This window comes from Triticum aestivum, chromosome 2D (genome assembly GCF_018294505.1).
Source record: "Triticum aestivum cultivar Chinese Spring chromosome 2D, IWGSC CS RefSeq v2.1, whole genome shotgun sequence".
Lineage (NCBI taxonomy): Eukaryota > Viridiplantae > Streptophyta > Magnoliopsida > Poales > Poaceae > Triticum > Triticum aestivum.
In genome coordinates, this window is record NC_057799.1 from 406252671 (window position 1) to 406276773 (window position 24103).

At 45.1% G+C, this 24103-nt stretch overlaps 1 protein-coding gene across 1 annotated transcript; it reads left to right on the forward strand.

Annotated features, from left to right (window-relative positions):
• The first annotated feature begins 9735 nt into the window (after positions 1-9735).
• On the forward strand, positions 9736-16864 carry LOC123053438 (uncharacterized). The gene is made up of 5 exons (XM_044476919.1): positions 9736-10705; positions 12711-13405; positions 13534-13620; positions 14915-15862; positions 16464-16864. The coding sequence occupies exons 1-5, from the start codon at positions 10600-10602 to the stop codon at positions 16512-16514; spliced, it is 1887 nt and encodes a 628-aa protein (XP_044332854.1). The 5' UTR covers positions 9736-10599; the 3' UTR covers positions 16515-16864.
• The last annotated feature ends 7239 nt before the right edge of the window (positions 16865-24103 follow it).

Consider the following 24103-nt stretch of genomic DNA (forward strand, 5'->3'; position numbering starts at 1 on the left):
GACGGTTTTCATACAGCACCATTTGCGATTATGCTATCACACACAGTTTCTCGAAGGGTCTCTGATCATAGTGTCGCGTTAGCAGCATCCTGCAGTAGTGTAGCCATGTCTCATGTGTTTCAAAGAGGAGTTGCAAGAGGAGAGATGTCACCTCGGTCTTAAGAGCTCTTGCACGTGCACGTGTAATGGGTCCACGTGGCACCTGGTGAGACAAAGGTAGGTCCATGGGGATGACCTTGGGATGCTTCGCATCACATATGCTCAACAAGATCATTGAGTAGTTACACGTGCACCTGCTTGTCTTGAAGATTCTAATGCATCTGTAGAAATTAATAATCCGATCTACATCTTATTCCAGGATGTGGACTTGTTCTCCAGGCTTCTAAAAAATCATGGGTTCGGGATACCCCTTTACCCTCATCCTTGACAATCATTTTTTGCAAAATGACACAACGTGTCATCAGCTGCCATAAAGTCTCTAATTCCCACATCATTGCAGCTCCACGAAAAATCCCCAACGAGCTTGGAGCACTCTGAATGCCCTCTACACATCCTTCCAAACTGCTTATTGCATTGTTGCAATGTGGCTTCGTTTGTTGCCATGGGGTTTGGATATGGTCTTCCCAAGTTAAGGATGTTTGACCAACCTTGGGTACAACAATTTGACAACTAAGTTCTTTAAGCGCACAAAGAGAGAATATACCAAATAACAATTCAAAAATAAGTGGGATGTGCTAAAAAGAGTACATTATTTGGAAGACATTGAACCAAAAGGCATCCGACATTGGGTTAGATCCTGACCATTGCGGCTAGCAATGAATGCTGGGCAAGTGAGATACATGTACATATCTTCATATTAATTTCATTGGTTACTTTTTTCTGTTTGCTAATTGTTGCATTAATTTGTGATATACATTTTTTAGGGAAATGAACTTGCCGCCAAGTTTTGATTTGCTTCATTAGAGGATGAGAACAGACCAAGTGTCATCTTTGAAGATGTTAGTACGGAAAATGAGTATGCGAGGGCGCCACCTCCCTCGTCTCAAGTTGGTGGCTCTAAATTTCACAATGATGATGAAGGCAAGCTCATGATACGAGTTAGATTCTACCCATGTGACACCTACCAGAGCTAACGGTCCAAAAATGAGATCATGTCCTTATTCACCTAGTCATGCGATGGTGCAAAAGATAGTGAGGATAGAATGCAATTCAAGCATATTGCTGACATTTGGGGAAATAGGGAGATTAACCGCACATCTACTACATCTAAAATGAAGGAGGATCCTCTGAGAGATGAGATTAAGGAGATGAAGGACATGATGATTAATGATGGAGGTAAATCTGGAAGTGAAGTGTATTTCCATGCTCTAGAACTCTTTACAAGTAAGGAACATCGTGATGTCTTTAGTGCCCTCAAGTAGGAACATCCAAGTGTGAAGTTTGAATGGATCAAGAGGGCATGGGATACATTTATGTGAAAATATTAGAACATGTCTTATGTTATTTCATTTGATGTAAACTTATTTGCTTTCTTGCGAACTCATTTATATTGTTGCACACTTATTTGCTTTGTTGGGAACTCATTTGTATTGTTATGAGTTTATTTGCTTTCTTGTGAACTCATTTGTATTGATTTGAACTATTCTGTATCATTGTGGATCTATTTGGTACTAATTTCTACTGAAATGTATCATGTCTTGTGGGCCAAATAATTTGTCTTGTTGTGGACAAATGTTAATGATCTGTCTCTCGTGTTGTTTATATCACATATGTGTATCTCTGTTGAGGAGGAGGATGAAGAACTTGATTTTTGCATTGTTGCAATGGCACGTTATGTTCAAAACAAAGAGAGGGTGCCATATGGACCTAGAAGAGCACCAATGATGTTAGGACTACAGTGGGTGGGAGGGAAAGAGAAGCAACCACAAATATGCTACTCCATGTTTAGGATGCAGAGGTCAATTTTTTTCCCAGTACATGACATCTTAGTTGAGAAGTACTCTCTCCGTCCCAAAATTCTTGTCTTAGATTTGTTTAAATACGGATGTATCTAGTTGCGTTTTAGTGTTAGATACGGTGTATCTAGACAAATGTAAGACAAGAATTTTCAGACGGAGGGAGTACGATTTAAGGTCAACTTGCAACATGACAAGCAAAGCAGTATTAGCATAGTTCTTGTGGATTTTGGTGTCACGATAGACCGCCGACAATGTTGCAGATCGATTTGAACATAATCGGTCTACCATTAACAAAAATTTTAAGGAGGGTCTGTTGTGTGTACCGTATGGGTGGTGATTACCTTCAACCCAAAGATCGATCTTACACCCAAGTTCATGACCCACTTACAAAAATTGAGATTTTGGCCTCACTTCAAGGATATCATTGCGGCAATAGATGGAATGCACATTCCATGTGTTGTGCCTGCAAGTGAGCAGCCCAACTACCGCAACGGGAAAGGTTCGACATCTCAGAATGTCATGGCAATTTGCGATTTTGATATGAGATTTACGTTTGTTGTTGCTGGATGGCCTGGATTATTCATGACACACGTGTATTGAATGATGCACAAGTTGAATATTCCTACTTCCCACATTCTTCGGACGATATTAACTTATACATGCATTCTCGTACTCTAATGTCTTATGTTGACTAATTGATTTTGGTTTTATTTATTATCAACGTACGCAAATACTATCTTGTTGACTTTGGATATCCAAACAAATGAGAGCACTAACATACAAATGAGAGCGCTGCCATGTACCTGATTTCAAAAAGTACCACCACGGGGGAGAAATGAGACCTTCAATCATTGACATTCATTACTATGAAACGTCATCGGGCAATCTTTCGGTGTATGAGGATGAAATGGTGAATCCTCCTTGGCATCCGTATCACACGGTACAAACCCGATACGCAAACAAAGACAATTCCTGCATGCGTGTGTCTTCATAACTACATTCGTGAGAGCAAACTAAGTGACCAACATTTCGACATGGTTGAGAACGGATCTTATACTCACAAGGAGAACCTTTCTCATCACTTTGCATCCAACGATAATGGTAATATGGGCATCATCCGTAATGTTATTTCTGTGTGTGTCAACCCTTGATGGTTAGCTCTAGGGTGTATACTTTTGTTGGGAGAACCATGTAATATTTTGAAGATCTTCCCTATTCATATCTTCTTCTCAAGTACTCGTATGTGAGACAATGATCTTCCTTTTGTTTGATTATAACGTACTGTGGTATTTGAGAGTCAAATCTATGTCATATGGTCAGCAAAATGATAAAAGATAACTCGATACTGTTTAATTAGAACAACAATACAACCCAAGGCATTACAGTCTTTTCACTACCTAGAGCACAAATAAGTTGAAAATAGGCACCAAATAAAACTGACTAACTTATTTTGACAGACCCTCATATGGGGCTTATGTTCACAGTATAGCTAGAAAATGCTCAAAAAGAAGTGGCCCTTTGGACCCTAGGTAGCCAGTTAGAGCATAAACAAAAATGCTCAGGCTCATAAGCTGTCGAGTTTGACTCGGGAAAAGAGAGATGAACATGAGAATTTGGGTTTGGAAATTGCCTGGCTTCGGTGAGGGAGGAACGATGACGACGACGTGTCTTTGATTCGCTTCAGTGCTTCTAATCGTTGCTAGCTGATCTACGGATTTGAATGTATTTATTATTCTTTATGATGTTTGTTGTACTGTCATGATTGAAAATAAACAGATTAAAAGTTCCAAAAAAAACTTGTTGTAACTAATCATTTATAAGAGTAATTTTTTTAGGGGTATTTATAAGAGTAAATGGGTGCATCACAAATCTAGTAGACCTGAGCTAAAAAAGCCCACGAAACTAGATAAGGTTTTTTAAACACATTACATACGTAGACGCTCATATATATGCACATACAGTCATCCTTACGGGCACTCGCACACACACCTTATCCCCTATGAGCACCTTCGAGAGACGGAGTCGGTACAATATCTTGAGATTGATGAAGTCGTCACAGACATCTTCGTAGTTGACGGGAACATCTCCTCTCACTGAACGGCGCAGGGTGACCTAAAATAAATCAAGAAAAATGTAAGCACCAATAAACTCTAATGGTCTTAGAATACTATTGTTTTTGGAAAACGTTTAAAAACATCCGGATGAAAATATCATTGCGTAAACCGGGTCAGACGCACGACATGTGTCCCCTACGCGAGCTAGTCCGCCGCTTCCTCCCTCCAACCTTATCTCCTCCACTCGTTCTCTCCTCCGCTCGTTCTCCGCCTGTTTCTTTTCCTCTCCCCATCTTCTATGTGTAACGCCCACGATGCGGCTATATCTCCCACGTGTAGAGGCACGACTTAGAGGCATAACCGCATTGTGGTTTTGTCGCAAGAAGGGTCATCTTCACACAATCCCATGTAATGAACAAGAATGGGATAAAGAGTTGGCTTACAATCGCCACTTCACACAATACATAAATATAATTCATACATCATCCAAAATACACACACAGACCAGCTACGGTCAAAATCCAAATGAAAGTAAGATAACCCCAAATGCTAGATTCCCGATCGTCCCAACTGGGCTCCACTACTGATCATCAGGAAAAGACACATAGTAACGACCACGTTCCTCATCGAACTCCCACTTGAGGTCGATCCCATCATCTGCACTGGCATCGTCGGCACCTGAAACTGTTTTGGTAGAATCTGTGAGTCACGAGGACTCAGCAATCTCACACCCGCGAGATCAAGACTATTTAAGCTTATAGGAAAGGATGGTGTAATGAGGTGGAGCTGCAGCAGGCACTAAGCATATATAGTGGCTAACATACGCAAAAGAGAGCGAGAAGAGAAGCAACGGAGCGGTCGTCATCTAGTAATGACCAAGAAGTGATCCTGAACTCCTACTTACGTCATTCATAACTCAAACCGTGTTCACTTCCCGGACTCCGCCGAGAAGAGACCATCACGGCTACACACGCAGTTGATGTATTTTAATTGGGTCAAGTGACAAGTTCTCTACAACCGGACATTAACAAATTCCCATCTGCCTCATAACCGCGGGCACGGCTTTCGAAAAATATTACCCTGCAGGGGTGTCCCAACTTAGCCCATCATAAGCTCTCACGGTCAATGAAGGATAAACCTTCTCCCGAAAAGACCCGATCAGTCTCGAAATCCCGGTTTACAAGACATTTCGACAATGGTAAAACAAGACCAGCAAAGCCGCCCGAATGTGCCGACAAATCCCGATAGGAGCTGCACATATCTCGTTCTCAGGGCACACCGGATGAACACTACGTACAACTAAAACCAATCCTCGAGTTTCCCCAAGGTGGCGCTGCAAGTGGCTCTAGTTTGGACCAGCACTCAGAGGAACACTGGCCCGGGGGTTTAAATAAAGATGACCCTCGGGCTCGCGAAAACCCAGGGGAAAAGGCTTAGGTGGCAAATGGTAAAACCAAGGTTGGGCCTTGCTGGAGGAGTTTTATTCAAGGCGAACTGTCAAGGGGGTCCCATAAATCACCCAACCGCGTAAGAAACGCAAACTCAAGGAACATAGTACCGGTATGACAGAAACTAGGGCGGCAAGAGTGGAACAAAACACCAGGCATAAGGCCGAGCCTTCCACCCTTTACCAAATATATAGATGCATTAATATAATAAGAGATATTGTGATATCCCAACATATCCATGTTCCAACATGGAACAAACTTCAACTTCACCTGCAACTAGCAACGCTATAAGAAGGGCTGAGCAAAAGCGGTAACTTAGCCAAACAACGGTTTGCTAGGAAAGGATGGTTAGAGGCTGACATGGCAATATGGGAGGCATGATATAGCAAGTGGTAGGTAGCGCAGCATGGCAATAGAGCGAACAACTAGCAAAGCAAAGATAGAAGTGATTTCGAGAGGTGGTCATCTTACTTGCAAGGTTCTCAGAGTTGTCGAAAGCTTGATCCTCGTAAGCGTACTCAACAGGTTCCTCGTTCACGAACTCGTCTCCCGGCTCTACCCAAGACAAGAACACAAGCAACGGAACCACAATCAATCACGAGAAATGCACAAGCAACATGATGCAATACATGAATGATATGCAAGATATGATATGCGGTGCGTATGCGTGCTCCGGGAGGAAAATGATGAACAAGGCAGTAACTTGACAAACCAAGTATGCCACTGGAAATATGAGATGATTTCGGTCGAAATCGATATAAAGATCACCGGAAACGGATGCACGGTTTGCAAATGACAAGCAAAACAAAAATGACACGAATCTGTGATTAACAGCATGATAGCACTTAAAATGCAACAAGTAACAATGCTACAGCACTCCAACATAGCAACAAAGCATATAGAAGTAATCTACAGGAGATGCTAGACAAAAGATGAACACTGAGCTACGGCTAGATCACAACAAAACAAGCTCAAATAAGCATGGCAAAAGTGCAAAAGATAACAGGTTCACAGACTTAGTGAAATTACTGGACATGGCAGAAAACAGCATCAGGTAGCAATGTTCAGAGCACGAAAACAACATTCTACAAGCACTTAACATGGCAAAACAAGACATGGCAGTGTTCTACTAAATGCATATGACACAAGTCCCTTAATGACCATAAGCCAAAAAGGACCAGAAGATATGATGGCAACCATGCAAACATAGCAAGTTTCGTTAACAGGTTTCAGACTTAGCAGAAAACAGAGCATTGGCAGATACAATAATATGAAGGCATCTTTGTGAGCTTTATGCACTCACCACAAAGCAATTCATGACAAAACAAGCATACCTACAGCAAGATGGCATGTTTATGAAGCTAACCATGGCAAGATCAAGTACATATCATGTATGAAACAACTACAACAAGCTTGGCAAAATTGAATAACACGTAAACAATCTGCCAGAAATATTTTATAGCAAAAGTAAAGCAAGATTGAGTCATGCTATGGCACTCCATAATTGGAAACAAGTGCAGGAATGGATCAATTACAACAATATCTACAAAACATCCTTACTGAACATCTCCAAAATATGCATGGATCTCTCTGTATCATCAAGTTTACATGGCAACAAAATAACAGCAGACAAAGACTTAGAGAAATCACTAAGTCCCTGAAATCAGAAACATTACTGGGCCTAGTTTGCATGCTTGTGATAGTCACCACAGAGATCACAAAAATACATGGCATACACCACTAGAAAGATGGCATGGCATACAACAAAACACATGTAGAGCTCATGCCCATAAGATGCACAGATTAAATGATACAAAAATAACAAATTCTCAAGTTCTGCTAAGTAACAGCAGATAACAGCAACTAGCACTCTTGCACCAGAGATTTGGGCATCAAGATTTCCTCTAATGAACATGGTACAATTTAACAAAATGTAGAGCATCACGAGACGAACAATTCGATATATTACACGCGCGAAACGGAGCTACATACAGAGAGTTATGCTATGATGAACAGGGGTATATAATGTCAAACTAAAATGACTTGGAGAAATATTTCGGGGTCTCGGGGTCAACCTTAGTCGTTGACCCAGATCGGATCGGGCTAGGGTTCCGACGGTGGCCGGAGCTGAGCTGCTGCCGGCGGCGGCGCGGAGGAGGAGGAGGCGCCGGGACCCGGGGGAGATGGCGGCGAGGGAGGAGGAGGACGGCGGCGAGCAGGGCGGCGGAGGCGCCGGCGACGGCTTGGCGGCGCGGCGAAGAACGGCAAGGCGGCGGCGGCGGAGGTCGAGGACGGCAGTGGCCGGCGAGGCGACGACGGCGTGGCACGGCGGCGGCACGGAGGGAGGCGCGCGCGGGGCGCGGGCGGCGTCGGCGCGCGGGCCGCGTGGGCCGCGGCGGTGGGAGAGTCGGCGGGTGACGTGGCGCCGCAGGATTGGTTGGAGGGCGGCTGCGGGTTCGTCCGGCGGCGGTACGGACACGTCCGCCCGCGGAGAGGGAAGGGACTAGGGTTGGACTGCGAATGTATTTCGGGAGGGTTGCATATTTATAGGTAGAGGGAGCTAGGAGAGTCCAAATGAGGTGCGGTTTTCGCCCACACGATCGTGATCGAACGAACTAGAGCATGGAAGAGAGCTTGGTGGGTTTTGGGCTGATTAGAGAGGGGTTTTTGCTGCAACACACAGGAGGCATCTACGGTTACCCGGTTAACCGTTGGAGTACCAAACGACCTCCAAATGGAACAAAACTTGACTGGTGGTCTACCGGTGGTATACCAAGGCCACTTGACAAGCCTCAGTCCATTCCAAGAACATTTGACACCCGCTCACGAAAGAAAACAAGAGGGGTGTGCCAGAGGAGATGGGAGCGCCGGATTGCAAAACGGACAACGGGGAAAAAGCTCGGATGCATGAGACGAACACGTATGCAAATGCAATGCACATGATGACATGATATGAAATGCATGACATGAACAAAATGCAAAACGACAAACAAAACCCGACCACGAAGGGAATATCATAACACATAGCCGAAAATGGCAAGAGTTGAAGTTACAAATATGGAAAGTTACATCCGGGGTGTTATACTATGTTCCTTTGCAATCGAGAGAGATGCCCATGCTAAGGCCGACCGCCACTGCTGCCAGAGTTGAAAATAAACGATTTACACCATGGCCTGCCCCCAATCTCCACCTGCTGCTGCTCAAGGTCCTCCTGTCCAAGTCCCATCCGCCATGGCTGCCCCAAAATTCACCTGCTGCTGCTCAAGGTCCGCCATGGCTGCCCCAAGCTTCACCTGCTGCTGCTCAAGGTCCACATGACGATGAGACCTAGTACTGCAACGCAGCCTCGTCGTTGACTCGGATGCTGCCGGTGCTGCGACCCGACGACTCGATGGTGTTGTCGGCGTTGCGACGCGATGCTCGTCGTCGTCGGTGCTGCAACGCGGCATGGAGGCCGGAGTGCAGTCGGGCACCACTCGTCGCCGATGATGCAGCGTAGCACGCGAGGAGGAGGCGGGCGGTGCTGCGTTTGAGCTTTTTCCGTGCCGACGGAGTTGCAATGGAGCGTCGCCGGAGCTGCAATGGAGGGTCGCCGGAGCTACGCTGAAGCCGCTGGAGCTGCACTGAAGCATCGCCGGCGCTGCACTGGAGGGTCGCCGGAGCTGCGCTGAAGCCGCCGGAGCCGCACTGAAGCGTCGCCGGCCCTGCACTGGAGCTGCGCTGCACTGAAGCCGCCCGGAGATGCAATGGAGGGTCGCCGGAGCTGCACTGAAGCCGTCGGTGCTGCAATGGAGCTTCGCCGGACGTGTCGATGCTGCGTTGGAGCTCCGCCGGACATCGTCGGTGCTGCATTGGAGCTTTGCCGAACGCCGGTCGTGCGACATGAGAACTGCAGTGGAGCTTCCGCTGGGTGCAGCAGCGCTGCGTGCGCGCCCAATACTGTCGTGGCACAGCTGTAATCCTACGGCCAGTAGAGCGCTAATCGGACGGCTGCCTAGCCAGATGATTTCTCTAAGAAATCATCCGGCTGATTCGTAGCACTGGCCATTGTTTTTCTAACCATCCAATCACAGATTCTCGTAGCACTATTTTTTTTTTTTAACTTGGTCGTAGCACTACTTTGGCAGTAAGCTTTGACGTGCTAATCTTTTTTTGTGGTAGAGACGGACGCGATAAATTTCTTGCGTGTAAATAAAAAAAGAAAAAAAGGAAAAGAAAAGAAGGCAAGGAAAACCAGATAGGAATTCAACCGTCATCCGGGAAAGGGAAGGGGGCGGAGGAGGCCGAAGGAAGTCACAGTTTGCATAGGGTTTCTCTCCTTCCCGTCCAAGACGAACAAGCACACCACACAAACCCACACACCCCCTACGGAATTCACAAGCCCACAAAAATTCCGAGCAAGATAAATCCTCTCGAAAAATCGGCGCTCCGAATCCCTTCCCAAGTGCTTCCCCAATCCCGCGAATCCCCGCGAGATTTCCCAATCCTCCGACGCCGCCGCCGCCGCCTTCCGCAGATTTCACGGCGAGACCCATCGAGGGCGCCGTACGGAGAGTGGTCGCTCGCCCGCCGAGGCGAGCCCGAGCAGCCCGCTTCCTGCTTGATCAATCTTCTCTCTTCCCACCGAGTCCTGACCTACAAACCGTGCCCTAGAGCCGCCGCCGCCGCCGCGCCGTACCCTAGCGTCACGGCCGACGCCTCAAACCCCCACGCCCGCCTCTCACGCGCGTGGCCGCCATCGCCGTTCCCGTCCTTCCTCCTCGGGACATCGCGTTCCTGCTGTCTCCACCCCGCCCGCAGTCTCTAGCCATTGGGGTTTGAGGTATGAGCTTGTTTTCATCCAGCGATTAGTTAAATCCCACTGACCTTCAAAACATCTGGGTGTGCCGCTGCACACCCGGCACACCATCTAGATCCGCCCCTGGGGGCTAGGCTTTGGTGGTCTCGGCTTCGCCCGAGTGGAGACTGGGCGCGGAACTGCGGATGTGCTGTTGAATCGTGTGTAGGCACCACCCTGAGTGACTGACTAGGACTAGGAGTGAAAGGTAGTTGTGGTGGTAGTAGTGGTGGTGGTTTCATTGCTGTGCCGGACCGGACGTTGCTGCTGGGGCGCGTAGATGGTGAACTGCGCCTGCTGGCATGGACCGAGGTGAGCCCTCATTGAAACCAGAATGGCTGGTGCGCGGGGTTGCCACACCGACAGTAGCTGCCACAGGCTTCCGGCCAGGAACTTCGCCCCGTGCAGGTGAGCTGCCTTTCCTTCAATTTACCATTTTGATGCATATAACGGCTAGGGGTTAGTGCTGCTTATAGAAAGTTTTGCAAGATTAATTGTTATTATAGTAGTCGAATCGCATACGTTTCTAGTGGTATTGGATAATTTTACACGAGCTGTTATTAGTTCTTAGACTTTTTTATGCTGGGTGGTGTTTTTTTCATTTATGCATGGTGAAGTTAGTGCACTTCTGGTGTGCAATTGCTGCCTGCTAGCTCACCATTTTTTTAAGAACAATGATCATTCTTCAACCTTCCTACCACCAGTATTGGCATGAGTCTGATTCAAGGACAATGCTTGTACTGTGAAGCGCTTTATTTAATATGTTTGTTGCATGAAACATGAAGCAAGTGTAATATGTCACATAAATGCGTAATTTTGGACTTGTGGTAATCATGGAGCAATCTGTCTTCAGAGACATTGTTTACATCAGCACATCAGCCTCGTGCTGTTGCATGGTAAAGTGATGGTTATCAGTGTGTGTAATTTTTAACTGCGGTTAGTGTTATTAAATTAAATATTATTTTACTTGGAAATGATTTAATGGTAGTTATTGGGCTATTGCGCTGGAGTCAGTCCAGACTTCAGAGACTTTCTTGGACGGGAATGTTTACTTGTTCATGTTGGTTAGCCATGTTGCCATAATGCATCAGCAGTCCGTGTAATGCCAAATGTACTAGGGAGTGCGTGAGGATTAGGCCGAATCACCTCTTAAGAATTGCTTGGAGAGAGGCATGATGTGTAGTTGATATATCATGACTATATCTCATGCCTTGCAGGCTTGCAGCTTTGTTGATCATTCTTAAATGCTTGCCTTTCTTGCCTGCATATATGGAAATAGATAGTAGAATGTATGCCCTTCTCCATACACAAATATATACATAGTTGATACCTCTAATTTAAGTAGCTTAAGGGGTAGGCAAAACATTTTTAGCAATAGACAATTTTCTTTCCTTGGTGCAGTGGAATGTGCATGTTCACTGAACTTGCTAATTGCTATGGTATTGTTTATTGTAGTGTACTAGCAGAAGTAGAGCTATATTAGGCTAGAAGCAAAATGTGGTCTGGTATTTCGTACTATAACTTGTTTTGATTAGCAGACTAGCATAACTAGACCAAGCAAATGGTTAATGAATTAAATTATACTTCCTCCGTCCCAAAATAAGTGACTCAAGTTTATACTAGCTTTAGTATAAAGTTAGTACAAAGTTGAGTCACTTATTTTGGGATGGAGGGAGTAGTATGTAAAAGTTAACGCATAAATAACTATAAATGTATTCTTCACTTCACCATGTCTCTGCAATCTCACTGCCTGCAATCACACAAATCCTGAAATGGAAAGTTCATGACCAAGAGGTCCAAGGCACCATTTCATATTACTTGCTTTGGCCTGGAGACAAGTCTCGGGTTGTATATTGGGGTTTGCCCAGTGGAGAGGCACTGGGAGTTAACTGTGTGCAGTAGATTGGCCTGCTGCAAGGAGCCCAGGACGCAAGGTCCGAAGCTTCATCTGTGCAAGATCAGTTTTTAGCTGTCCATTGGTGTGGCAAATGTAATTATTGATTCAAGGCACAGAAGCTTGCTCTTGTAGTCACAAATAGCTATTTTAAAATTATTTTCTTTTGTTGATATGTCTAGTAAACTCATTTGTTGCTTGTTGTCACATGTGTAGTACCTGGGGACCGTTATGTGAGATACCAATCATACTGTATAGTGTATTACATCAACGATGCGGCCTTTTGTATTGTGATATATTGCATTAATGCGTATGAATTTTATTGTTCTTGCACTTGGCATGTAGTAAGGGTTGATGTCCATTGTTCCTTCAACAATTTTTGCCACGTCTTTCTGGTTGCTTTGGTTTAACTCTGCATGGTTTAGCTAAACATATATGAACCTCGTTTAAATGACTGTTCTTCTAAGCTTACACACATGATGTATATTTGCTAATGAGCTGTTACTTGAATGCTTTTAGATGATCAAGACAGGGGTGCTTCATCAAGAAACCGATCTTCAGGCCGTGATCGTGAACGGAGCTCCCAACAGTCCTCTTCCCGCAGGGGTTCTGGCCCAAGTGTGTCCAGACGGCATGACCGGGATAGCACAGTGAAGTCAAGAGGGTATGCTAGTTTTGGAAGGAGCAACAGGGACAGGGGTTGTGACAAGGATTCTGATTTCCGTGATTGGGAGAGTAGATTGGGTCTTGCAGGTGACCCACTGCGTGATGGCTTTGGGCCCTTTAACTCATGCAGACCCGAAAGCGATAGGCTTAATCGCATTCGTCCAAAGTTGGACACATTGAATCGAGCATCTGGAGTAAGTTTGGACAATGGTAATCTATCTAGAAAGGATGCTGGCGGCATGTCCTTTGAGCGAGAATTCCCACACCTTAGTTCTGAGGACAACAATGGAAAACATGATGTAGTTAGAGTTCCATCTCCTGGAATTGGCTCCCCAATTCAGAGCATACCATTGGTTACTGCGCCTGATGGCTGGAACTCAGTGCTAGCAGAAGTCCCTGGACTTAGTGAGCCAAGTAATACCCAGACCTCTTCTGCTTCATCACGTGCTGGTTCCAGTCAGCAGCTTGTAGTGTCGAACTGTGGGACTGCCTTAAGCATGGCTGAAACAGTAATGCAGACTCCATTAAAAATTTCCACCACACCTCAGGTAATGTATTATGTACTGAATATGATATCTTGTGTTGTTTACTCCTTTTGGTCTATGATCATGCTCATTTTGTACCATTCACTTAATCTAATTAATGTTTCGTGTGCAATATCATTTTTTTTACCCAGCTATCGATTGACGCTCAGAAGATTGAAGAAAGAACTATGAGGCAGTGTATTCTAAGACCTCTGACGCCTTCATCAAACAAAAATTCTGTATGCACTCTGTACATTGCCTTCGCTGTGAGATCAATTGTTTTGTTTTGTTGTTTGTGTCTTGTGTGATTACCATGGTTGTATTTAAATCGTGCAATTTCTCGGATACACTGTCTGTTTTGTAATTTTGCTTTTGAAAGACAGATCATCACAAGCATAATTTCAACTTTCTTTGTCTTGCATGATCAAGTAGTATCGGACTGTTATTCATGGATGAACAATTCAATTTTGTTTCTATGTCAGGAATCTGCTTCATCAATGTCCCTTACAATTGTCTGGTCCTAAATTACGCATGTCATTAGTGATCATATTCATAATATTTACAAGATATGGTCGTAAGCTGGTTCAGTCGCTTCATGTTCTTTGCAAACTGCAAGTATCCATGAAGCGGATGTGGCAGTTACCTGAGGGTCTTCATAGCATAATAATTTATGTAAATGCAATGCATGATGTGGTGTAAGTATGGATACATATTAGTTGGTAGTTTGAACGTACGCGCTGGAGATTAGGAGATATGTTTTTCTGTTGTAAAATCTATCATCCTTTATATTTTTGTACACCTGTTATTTAAATACGCAGTTTGGTTCTGAACTAATTTACAAGGAATAGTGATCCAAAAGTCAGAAACTTCTATTCTTGTAGCATTGAGTTATGAATCGTATTGATCGTTAGAACAGTTGAAATACTCATTACATAGAAGCTGTTTGTTCTGATGTAAGACTTAACTGGTAGTGTGAGTTTTGTAGTTTCTCTTACTTGTTTGGCTCATGAACACCTGAAAGAAATTATTAGTATTACTGTGCATGTAGATTATGTATTTATGTTCCCCGCAAAGAACTTAGATTAAGAGAACTCTATTATTAGAATTTTAGTGGGATAATTTTTTTGTGTGTTTGACCTTCCATGTTATATGAGTTTGTCAATATTACTGCTTATGATCCATATTTTATTTTATTTCATAGTAGTATATGCCAACTACTAAACATTTTCTTGATACTATAACATCAACAAATATTCCACCACACAACAAAACTGACAGAAACTTCCCTTTTGTATATTACTTGATCAGCATTTGATCATTAAGCATGCAATTGATATAATACACCGTAGTTTGTTCAGGCATGTCTACATTTTGGGGAAGGTTGCATAAAGTAAATCCTCTATATGTGCTTCTGGCTGGTTTTCTGTTTCACTTATTCTGGAGTGTTTTCTTGTGTGTGTTGATATGGAGTGGTGTTGCCTTGTACTGAAAAAAATACACTTTGGTTTGCCCTTATTCCTTAATGCTTTGCAGGTATCTACTTTGTCAGATAGGTTAAAAACGAAAGGTGCAAGAGCTGGGGATTCTAATGGTTCTATCAAAACTGCACCCCAACTGTCAGCACAGTCTTCCAATACCTCTGTTCGTACTCCAGTCAAATCTGAGGTTGCCAAGCCATCTCAACCAGGATCCTTTCAAGTCCTGACCCGTGAGCAGAATGGTGCTGCAAATACCTCAAAAGACTCCACTAGCAATCCTTTAAGCCCTATTCTAGGTCGATCTTCTTCAGTGGAACCACTGAAAAAGCCCCTTGTCAACCAAAAGCTTAAAGGTGTCATAAATGGCCTCCCTTTGCAATTACAACAAGGTCCATCTGGTGAGAGAAAATCAATAACAAAAGCCAAGCATAAATTCTTTGAGTTTCTGCGGAGCAAGTCTTTAAATGGTTCAAGCACGGGTATTGGGTCCTCATCTAGCTTGATTAATGAACAGAAGAACCCATGTCTTGATTTATCCTTGTTTGACGCTGGAATCAAGTGTATTGAGACTGGAAGTAGTTCTTGTGAGGATGCAAATTCTTGTGATGGGTCTCAGCGACACCTCTCTGACAATGAGGAAACAAAGGCATCTTTGGAACCTCTTGATGTTTTTTATCATGGGTCCCATGGGGTTGCAGCTGTCAAGGATACCAACTCTTTATCAGATCATGCTGATGCCGAAAATGGATCTATGGCGCCTCAGGCAGACAAGGCTGAAGCTACTCTGGCCATTATGGCAGCAGATATAAATGATGGTTCCGCAAAGGCAGACTCCAGCTATGGTGATGCCGGTTTGTTGTTTGTGCCCATTGTAGCTGGGGAAGAGGAATCATATCCTACTGAAGATGAACCTAGTCCAGAAGAAATGGCTTTCCTGAAATCTCTTGGCTGGAAAGAAGACGAAGTAGTTCCGCCTCTGAAACAGGAAGAGATAGCTGATTGTGTAAGTTTTGTTATGTTTCTTGTTCTAGTTCATCAACATTATTTGGCTTTCAGTACACACTCACGTGCTTAAGGTTTTTCCTTCTAATTAGTTTGCTAGCCGATAGGTACTCATAGGTCTCGGTTCATCTTCAGTTTCGCCAAAGCAGTTCCTAAAACTTCCAGTTCATCTTTAGTTATTGTACTCCCTCCATCCCAAAATTCTTGTTTTAGATTTGTCTAAATACATATGTATCAAGTCATGTTTTAGTATTAGAATCATCCATATCTAGAGGAATCTAAGGCAAGAATTTTGGGACGGAGGGAGTATATCCTCAATGCGCATCATATCAGCAAAATGAATTGATGATGTTGTTTACCATGAAAGTATTGGTTGCCATCATCATTGTACTTCTGATGAGGCATACTAAATGATTTACGGGGCTTAGAAAGAGACCATTGTCTACGAATCGGGACCCAGCCGATGTTTCTGAGACCATATCGGTATCATTTACGTGGCAGTGTGCATCATTCAAGTATTCTGGTAATCCACATTAGGAATTGACCACTTGTTAAATTTTACCATGTGTATTATTCTGACATAGATTCCCACTGTTTTGTAGTTAAGGCACAACGTGAGGCTGCAGCAGAAGCTTGAGGAATGCAGGGGCTAATGACAGGGCTCATCAACCAAAGTTTGTCACGGCGCTGAGAACTTGTGGGAATCAAGCTGTATTTTGTGATGCCATGGGACGATCGTGTCTAGCTTAACAAATCGAGATGTTTTAGTTAACTTCAGCTCTGTGGGAGTTGTCATGCTTAGACCGATGTTTCTCCCTGCTGAAAAGAGGGTTGAGGTTTTTCTTCATTTTCCCAGAAGGAATACCGAATGATAAAAGCATGTATGGTGTTGGAGGCACATAGAGGTGCTCAGAAAGAATATAGGTTGTCTTCTTTTTTATACTTCTCATGGCTTATCCTTGTTTCAGAAAGAAAGGAAAAGAATAGGTTGTCTTTTTTTTTATGCTTCTCATGACTTGCCTTTGATTATCGTGGTCTCAGATTTGCATTATGTATTTTCATTTTATGTTCTTATTCCTCTTTGTGTTTTTCTATTGATTCATGGTGCTTCAATTGCTTACCCCTTTAGGTTTTTTCTTTTTCTTTTGAGGGAATGTCATCAGTCCACAATAAAACTACGAATGAAAGAGGGAGGGTTCTCCGTCCACCCTGCCATGCTAGCTAGTTAATGAGCCAACTTAGACAAAATAATTATAAATAGGCCAGAGTCATGCGATCCAACTAAACGAATACTCCCTCTTTCTATCTATATAGGGTCTAATGCGTTTTTCAAGACCGTCTTTGACTATTGATAAGATTAATAGTACATGACATGCATAATGTGAAAATTATATCATTGAAAGCTCCTTTCACATACGAATTTGCCGGTATGCTTTGTGTAAGTTGCATGTCATATATTATTGCTTTAACATTTGGTCAAAGTTAGCCTCATGAAACGAATTAGGCCCATATAGATGGAATGAGGGAGTATGTCCAATCCCCCCCCCCCACCACCACCCCAATCCCCCAGCGTCATCTTCTTCCTCCCCCTTCGTCTTCGATCTGCGGTGCCCTGGGAACATGTCATTCATGGCGCAAGCTCGCCACCAATGGCAAGGCTGCGTGTTGTCTGGTGGGTGTCGCTCCATCCCCTAGCGTCATCTTCTTTCTCCCCCTTCGTCTTCAATAGTAGTCTGCTACGGTGCCTTGGGAATGTGTCGTTCATGGCGCAAGCTCGCCACTGAAGGCAAGGCCGCGCGTCGTCCGGCGCTAGCAGGTGTCGGTTGCAGCATCCCGTGCCTCTGTCGTCTTTAATATCAAAGAAAAAGTTGTTGCCGTTGGTAGCAGCACCCACAATTGCTGGTTTCAGCATCCACGGCCGTGGTTGCAGCAAAAATGGCCATCGTCGCCGGTGGCAGCTATTGTTGTCGGCGGCTGCAGCACTGGTTTGGCCAGTTCCAGCACTAGGCTAGCCGGTTGCAGCAAAAACCTCACCGTCGAAGAAGTATCCTCCCGATTCCAGCAAACTTCATGGCCTGTTCCAGCACTCCGCCTCACGGTTCCAGCAACCCCGTGTCGCCGCGCGGGTCGCACTCGCTGTTTTGCTGGTTCCAGCACCGCCGCCAACTGGTCTCGTTGGGCACCGGCGGCTAGCAGTAACGGGCGATGCTGTTTCTAGCACTTGCCTCTCATGGTTGCAACTCCGCCGTGGTTTGCAGCTCGCCAACACATCAACAACTTGTATTTTTTGTCGGCGTGCGGTTGCAGCTTTGCTAGCGAGCGTTGCAACAACGGCTAGGAATAACGAACGTCGGTGGTAGTAGCGAGGCTTCCGGGGAGGAAAGAGTTCCGCGGAGAGGACATAAGCGAGAAGGATGATTCTTGATGGCTGGATATGGTGTTGGTCGTTGGGTGAATAGATAAGAGGGTCATTGGGGATAAGAGCGTCATTGCATTAGTTGCATCGGTGATACGTGGAAGTGAAAGTTGAGAAGCTTATTACTTTTGGGTGTTTGGGCACCCTAGAGCTTGTGCCCTAGATGGTTGGTGGTGTCGCGGAGCTCGATCATTGTGGTGTAAAGCTCCGGGCAAGCTTTGGGGTCTCCAATTAAGTTGTGGAGATTGCCCCGAGTAAGTTGTACGGGTTCGATGACCGCCCCAAGGGTCACCAACTGTACGGGTTCGGTGACCGCCCTCAAGTGTCCCTTCGTGGAATCACGGCACCTTGCATTCTGCGAGGGCGTGAGTAGAATACGGTGGCCTTAGTGGCATTTTGAGGAGTATTGTACATTCACACCACTCTAACAGAGATTAGCATCCGCAAGGGTGTGAACTTCAGGATACATCGTCGTCTCCGCGTGCCTTGGTTATATTTCATCCGAGTCCTTTTTTTATGCACTTACTTTGTGATAGCCATAGTGATTCATGTTATACATCTTGCTATCACATAGTTTTTTAACTTGCTTAGCACAAGTTGTTGGTGCACATAGTTCAGCCTAGTGTATTTAGGTTTTGTGCTTGATAAATTAAATATTTATTTTATTATGCTTTTATTCAAACCTAAAACATAATTGTTTTAAAACTCCTATTCACCTCCCCTCTAGGCGACATCCATGTCCTTTCACCATTAAGATCGCCGACCATAAAATGGGTTACATCAATCGGACGTCCATCAACCACATTGTATGGTATTTGTGATCTCCCCCACACCCTTAGCTGCTAACAAATGAGTTTTTTTGTTATAGGCCCTTGGTTCACAGTCCTCCTATTCCAAGTTGTATTGATGGTCTATCCAATCTTATTCCTTTTCATTAGTTCCTTATGTCACCTATTGATCTCAAAATGCTTATTCATGGTCTAAATTTATGCACCTGGAAACCACGTCTCAAGAATTCATGTTTGATGAATCTGTCCTTAGTCTTCACGTAGACATGCCACTAATTAATATTGTGTAACGATGATAATGCACTACTAGGGAAAACCTTATACACAGAATCTTAGCAGCAGCGCGGCACAAAAAGAGGCGCTACTGCTAATTAGCAGTAGCGCGGTCAAGAAAAACCCGCTACTGATGCAAACTTAGCAGTAGCGCGTGAGAGCTAAACCGCGCTGCTACAAAAATCGACCGATAATAACCAACAACCTAAGTTTAGCAGCAGCGCGGGGTCACGATGCGCGCTACTGCTACATCAATAGTAGTAGCGCTTTTTTTTGCTCACGTCGCTGCTGCTAATTTTGAAATTGTCCACACGGTTGGCCCTGTTTAGCAGTAGCGCGTGTGAGAAAAGTGCGTTGCTGGTACGCTCTTATCAGTAGCGCGTTTTCGATCCCGCGCTACTGCTAGGTCACAGCACCCCACCACCTTTTTCCACCCATCCTCCCCTCCCTCATCTCCTCTCCTCCCTTTCCCCTGCCTCCCATCCTTCCTCTCTCACTCTTCTTCTTCCTCAATACTTCTCCCCCCATTACTCTCCCTCTTCTACCTACCTTTCTCTCTCTTCATTACTCCTAGCTAACTACACCACCTCCATTAATGCATCTCCTTTCTCTTTTTCCTTCCCCCTCCACTAGTTGAAGTTGTCTCCTCCCAAATTAGCTAGCTAGGTAGATGTAGCATTTAGTTAAGTGCCTATTTGCCCCCTAACTAGATCTATCTTTGTCAAGAAGAGCTTTGTGCACTTTTGATCTCCCTACATATTCATCTCCACCATGTGCTCGATCTCGATATAGAGGTGATTAAAATTTCATGCTTTTGCAAAATGGAAATATGTGTATGTGTGTGTGATATGATAATTGGGCAATATGATGGAAATTGTGTCTGTGCATGTGTTGACGCCAAATTGTGCTTTTGAGTTGCCTATGTTTTGCCGAAATGTCGATTTATTTCCGTTTCAGCGAATTCCGGGCAAACTCTAGATCTATATATGTCCTATTTTTAGGGAAGGTCATGCCGAATTTTTGTATGACTTTGATGCATGCACGCATTTTTATAATCAATTTGTTTATTATTACCATGCAGACGTTCATGATGGTCAGTGGAACGATGGTGGACAGGTGGTTGCGGTCGGCGGTGCAGGACATGAAAGAAAATAACCGGACAGAGGTTTTATGTCTGTGTCCAAAATGCAAAGGAATAGTTTGGCTCGACCCCTATGACGATGGTCGTGTCGAAGCGCACCTGCTCATGACTGGTTTCATGGATGGCTATACTCGGTGGATAATTGAAGATGAGGATGACGATGTTGAGGACGCCGACGGGGCAGGCAATGACGACACGGGGCAAGACGAAGAGATGATCGATAATGGCGGCGGGGAAGAGGCCGGACATGGCGGCGGAGAAGGGGCCGGACATGGCGGAGTAGAAGGGGCCAGACATGGCGGCGGAGAGAACGCGGACTCCACGCAGCAGAGTTCGTCGGTACTAAGTTCAATCGTGCGGGACCCTCATGTTCAAGCACTGTTTCGCAAGGACACAAGTACTGAGAGAGCTGCTTCTAGAGAGGAGGCTAAGCTGGAGCAACTGGTGGTAGACTCGAACACTCCATTGTATGATGGTTGCAATCCTGAGGTGACCCGCTTGAGTTTCACGCTCGAACTCCTGAAGACGAAGGCTAAAAACAAATGGACCGACAGTAGCCTCGATGAGCATCTCAAGTACCTAAAGGATGTTCTTCCCGCGGGGAATCTATGTCCTACTAGTGTTGATGAGGCCAAGAAGATCGTGTGCCCTCTTGATCTGTCGCATGTTAGATACCATGCATGCATCAACGATTGTATAATTTATCGGAAGGAACACGCGGAAAAAACAAGCTGTCCGGTGTGCAATGCTTCTCGATACAAGAAGGCCGGGAAGAAATGTCCCCAGAAAGTTGTATGGTACTTACCGATCACTCCCCGTCTCCAGCGGTATTTCGTAGATCCCAAGGAAGCAAAGCTAATGCGCTGGCACGCGGAGAGGAAGAAGCCCGACGATGGAGATGATCCGAAGCTGAGACACGTCAAGGATGGAAGCCAGTGGAGAGCGTTGAACAGCTTCTATCGGTATTTCGAATGTGATGCAAGGAACATCGTGCTCGGCGCGTGTACCGATGGCATGAATCCGTTTGGCAACCAGAACACCAACCATAGCACATGGCCCGTATTTGTATGGATGTACAACCTCCCCCCTGGTTGTGCATGAAGTCGAAGTACATTCACATGAGCATGCTTATTCAAGGGCCGAAACAACCAGGAAATAATATTAATTTGTATCTGGGGCTACTTCAAGAGGAGTTAGACACTTTATGGAAAACACTGGCCAAGACATGGGACACCAGCAAAGGCGAGTATTTCTACATGAGAGCCGCGCTGATCACGACGGTGCACGACTATCTCGGTTACGGATATGTCGCAGGCCAGGTGTGCCATGGATATTGCGGATGCACGCGGTGCATGGATGATACGACGTCTCAGCAGCTAAAGTCAAGGAAAGATGGCAGGTCTAGGAAAATCGTGTACATGGGGCATCGAAGATGGCTCGAACAGGACGACCCGTGGAGAAACCGTGGAGATCTATTCAATGGTCACGCTGAGCATCGAGGACCTCCAGGTAAGCGGAGCGGTGCCGAAATCGATGAGCTGTTGAAAAGCTGGAAGGAGTGCCCCGCGCCAGGAAAGACGATGAAAAAGGCGCCGGAGCCGCTGCTGAAGGTATGGAAGACGAGGTCTGTGTTCTGGGACTTGGAGTACTAGCACAAACTCGATACACCTCATTGCCTTGATCAAATGCACATCTGTAAGAATGTCCTTGAGAGCTTGCTCGCGACACTGATGAACATGCCGGATAAGACCAAGGATGGGCCGAAGGCAAGAAAAGACTTGCAATATTTGAATATCAGGGAAGATCTGCACATGCCGCCTCGTAAACAGTCAGACGAGACAGAGACGGAGACAGAGGCGCGGGAGAAGAATGGCAAGAAAATAAAGAAAGAGGATTATTGCCCCCCTTCTTGCTTCACCTTAAGTCAGGCAGAGATCAATCAATTCTTTAAGTGCTTTACCGGAGTCAAAGTTAGTTCCGGATACTGTGGCATGATAAGCAGATATCTAGATACGGACAAGAAAAGGTTCAGCGGGATGAAGTCCCATGACTGTCATGTGATGATGACGCAGATACTACATGTTGCCCTTAGAGGGATAATGGACAAGCACGTCCGTGACACGCTTATTGGTCTCTGCAACTTTTTCGACATCATCTCTCAAAAGTCGATCAGTCTGAAGCAGCTCCGAAGGCTCCAGGAAGAGATCGTTGTGATACTGAATGAGCTTGAGATGTACTTCCCGCCCGCGTTCTTTGACGTGATGGTGCATCTGTGTGTCCATATTGTGGGCGACATAATAGACTTGGGGCCGTCATTTCTGCACAACATGATGCCGTTTGAGAGGATGAATGGGATCATCAAAGGATTCGTTTGTAACATGTCCCGTCCGGATGGAAGCATCGTCCAGGGCTATCTGACACAAGAGTGCATCTCTTTCTGCGAGAATTTTCTATATGGCGCAGACCAGCTGCCTGGTGTTAGTGTTGGTTTGCCCGTTAACAAGCACGATGGGAGGCTCAAAGGAGAAGGTCACTCCAACGGTCGCAGGGAACTGCACATGGCATACTCAGATCGACGCAGCGACTTTGACAGAGCAAACTTGGTAGTGCTACAACACCTAGACGAGGTAGATCCTTTCGTGGCACTGCACAAAGAAATTATCGCAAAGAAGTATCGTGACCGGGGGGCATGCAGGACGGACGCCAAAGTTACTAGAGAGCACAACTCCACTTTCCTGCATTGGTTCAAAGAGCATATTATTGCTAATCCCTCGGAGGAGGGCTCTAAGGACGGATTGCTCATATATGCCTTAGCACATGGCCCCTCGCCCAACATCCTAACATATCAGGCATACGATATCAACGGATACACGTTCTACACGGAGGCCAAAGATATGGATAGTGGTGATCAGAACTCAGGGGTGACGATGGAATGCATGACCGGCAGCGACAACGGCGCAACTGAAAGATTTTACGGAAGGGTCAAGGAGATCAGGGAGCTTGACTACTCTGGACTGCACAACACGACGATGTTTGATAACCCACAAGTATAGGGGATCGCAACAGTTTTTGGGGGCAGGGTATTCAACCCAAATTTATTGATTCGACACAAGGGGAGCCAAAGAATATTCTCAAGTATTAACAGTTGAGTTGTCAATTCAACCACACCTGGATAACTTAGTATCTGTAGCAAAGTATTTAGTAGCAAAGTAGTACGATAGTAACGGTAACGGTAGCAAAAGTAATATTTTTGGGTTTTGTAGTGATTGCAACAGTAGCAACGGAAAAGTAAATAAGCGAAGAACAATATGTGAAAAGCTCGTAGGCATTGGATCGATGATGGAGAATTATGCCGGATGCGGTTCATCATGTAACACTCATAACATAGGGTGACAGAGAACTAGCTCCAATTCATCAATGTAACGTAGGCATGTATTCCGAATATAGTCATACGTGCTTATGGAATAGAACTTGCATCACATCTTTTGTCCTACCCTCCCGTGGCAGCGGGCTCCTAGCGGAAACTAAGGGATATTAAGGCCTCCTTTTAATAGAGTACCGGACCAAAGCATTAACACATAGTGAATACATGAACTCCTCAAACTACGGTCATCACCGGGAGTG